Below are 2,500 nucleotides of genomic sequence, written 5' to 3'. Positions count from 1 at the left end.
TACTGGAGAGTGATATGATGGCGACAATGAACCTATCAAACAGCTCAAACGCTTCGGTTCCGACAGCAACAGGCCCGCACAAAGAAGATGAGGATTACGCGCCAATTTTTAGGCCGCAAGCCGAAGTACCGCCAATTATCATCGCCATTTTGATTATTGCCTTAAATTCTTGGGTCATTGTATTGGTCGTTAAGAGGCAAAATCTGCAAACGGTGACAAACTTTATCTTGGCCAGTCTGGCTATGTCCGATCTCTGTACTGGAGTCATTTCAATTCCTCTTTATCTCTCCTGTAACATCACACGTATAACAGGCTGCTGTACCGCTGACATGATTGTGATCATTTTTACCTCCGTGTCCACTCTCTTGCACATATTGGTGATGACAATCGACCGTTATATCTGCATTATTTTCGCGTTGCATTACGAGAATTGGGTTACTAAGCGACGAGGTTGGTTCGTTATAGCTTTGATATGGTTTGTCTCCGTCTTCATGGCACTAATTCAGCTAGCGTGGATTGATCTCACCCAAGATGCCCAAGATGACTACGATATGGAATCCGGAAGGAACTTTGTTATCTACGACATCTTTCGCTTAGTGGCATTTATTGGTATTCCTGTTGTGTTTATGGCTTTTTCGTATGCGAATATCTTTTACGAAGTCCTCAGACAGACCAAGAACATTCAGAAATACAACACGCCCGGATGGCAAGAGAAACAGAGATGCAGAACACGCGAATGGAAAGTTGCAGCACTCTTTTTATTTATGCTACTGGTTTTTCTTGTCTGTTGGGTACCATTCTCTTTGTTGCGCGTTGAAGCGATCCTTCATGCTGAATTTTCCCAGCTTAATCTGAGCGATGTTGCGATATATCTACTCTACTCGTTGCGAATGTGTAACTCCTTCATCAATCCGTGTTTGTACATCCTAGGTAAGCCTGACTTTCGCAAAGCTACTTGCCAGAGACGAAAAATATCAAAGCAAGTCAACTCAAAGTTATCTCGTGCCTCCATTATGAAGTCCTCATTGGTTTAGCTAGTTTGGCCAAAAGACACCAACTCAGTGCGATGTGATCTTTCAGCCCAGGACGTGTGCGGCCAAGTTCTACGAAACCAGATCAAACATGAGCACTAAAAGTCAGACTGTTTCACCCTTTTCTCCGATCCCATTACGGGCCGGGAACCGAGCGCATTAATTGAAGGCCTGTCCAAGTGAAAAATGTTAGGCGACTTAGCAACAACAAACATCAAGATCAAACGGTTAAAACATGTTTGATCTAACTCAGAACAAATATATGGGTCAGAAATACGTAAACAACACGTGGATACAAGTGGCTAAGCAAGCGTGGTACGCCTGCGCGCGCCAAACATGTTTGATCAAACGAACAAAGCGTCGCCCATCAAACACGAGAACAAATGAAATGGTTTAGGGCCTGGACAAACAGTAAATGTTTGGCGTTTAAACAACATCAAACATTGTTTGGTGACCAAAAATGCTGATGTTGAAGTGAGTGGCCAAACGGTTAAAACATGTTTGATCAAACTCAAATCACACTCCTCAAGCAAAGAACTATGGGTCACGAAATACGTGAAAAAACACGTGGATACAAGCGGCTGAGCAAGCTTGGTACGCATGCACGCGCCAAACATGTTTGATACGGCTGGCCAAACGAACAACACTCGCCCATAAAACTTGGGAACAAAGGAAATTTTAAAAGTTGTTTGATCGAATGTTTGATGGCTTTCAAATTTTATCAAACACGATCAAACAACACCAAACAAGGTGCCAAACGGTGAAAATTTTTGGTCACCAATGTTTGATGTTGTTTGATCGCCAAACACTTTCCGTTAAGGCAAGGCTTAAAGGCTCAGTAATACGGGCAACATTTTTCGTGCAACTTGTCCAGGAACAATGTTGCGTTGCACCTAAGTTGAGATGGTTTGTTCTTCTTGCGCAACAAATCATTTTGTTGAAAAAAGTAGACGTCGCTTTTACTTTTTTGCAACATGAAAATTTGTTGCGCAAGAAGGTAGTAATACGCGCAACAAACCATCTCAACTTGAAGCGCAATATTGTTGCGTGACAAGTTGCACGAAAATGTTGCCCGTATTACTGAGCCTTAAGGCAAGCTCGCGCCGCACTAGAGGTAAAGGAAACATTTCAGACTAGCCCAATTAAAAGGCTTTCCACGCCCTGCACGTGCGTTTTGCATGTTTGTACATACCAACGAGGTGAAAGATCCAAATTTGAGATTATGTGGTTAATGCACAGGTGATAAAAATAAATTTAACAAGTCGAATGTGGTTCAACGCTGAATCACATTCTGTACTCTTATTAACGTCGCAGAGGTCAAAACGCGCTTCGTGAGTCCACAACAAATTTGAACCACATTCGATTTGTTCTTTAACGCAATATTCAACGTCAAAGAAAATGTTAATTTCACAGAGTGACCAAGATCATAACAATAAAGAAAGAGTTAGCGTTGTCTATAACTTTCTCGC

The 2,500-nt window shown here is 42.2% G+C and overlaps 1 protein-coding gene across 3 annotated transcripts in view; it reads left to right on the top strand.

Annotated features, from left to right (window-relative positions):
* Positions 1-2,500, top strand: part of LOC137994564 (adenosine receptor A3-like) — a 10,206-nt gene that overhangs the window by 7,251 nt on the left and 455 nt on the right. For all 3 annotated transcript variants that reach the window (XM_068840151.1, XM_068840149.1, XM_068840150.1), the window contains one exon: positions 1-2,500. This exon is cut by the window's left edge; it is cut by the window's right edge and continues 455 nt beyond it. In XM_068840151.1, coding sequence (XP_068696252.1) covers positions 15-1,034 — 1,020 coding nt within the window. In that variant the 5' untranslated portion in view covers positions 1-14 and the 3' untranslated portion in view covers positions 1,035-2,500.

Source organism: Montipora foliosa, chromosome 3, assembly GCF_036669935.1.
Source record: "Montipora foliosa isolate CH-2021 chromosome 3, ASM3666993v2, whole genome shotgun sequence".
NCBI lineage: Eukaryota > Metazoa > Cnidaria > Anthozoa > Scleractinia > Acroporidae > Montipora > Montipora foliosa.
Note: the sequence above shows the minus strand (reverse complement) of the source record. Positions and strands in the feature narration are given on the sequence as shown.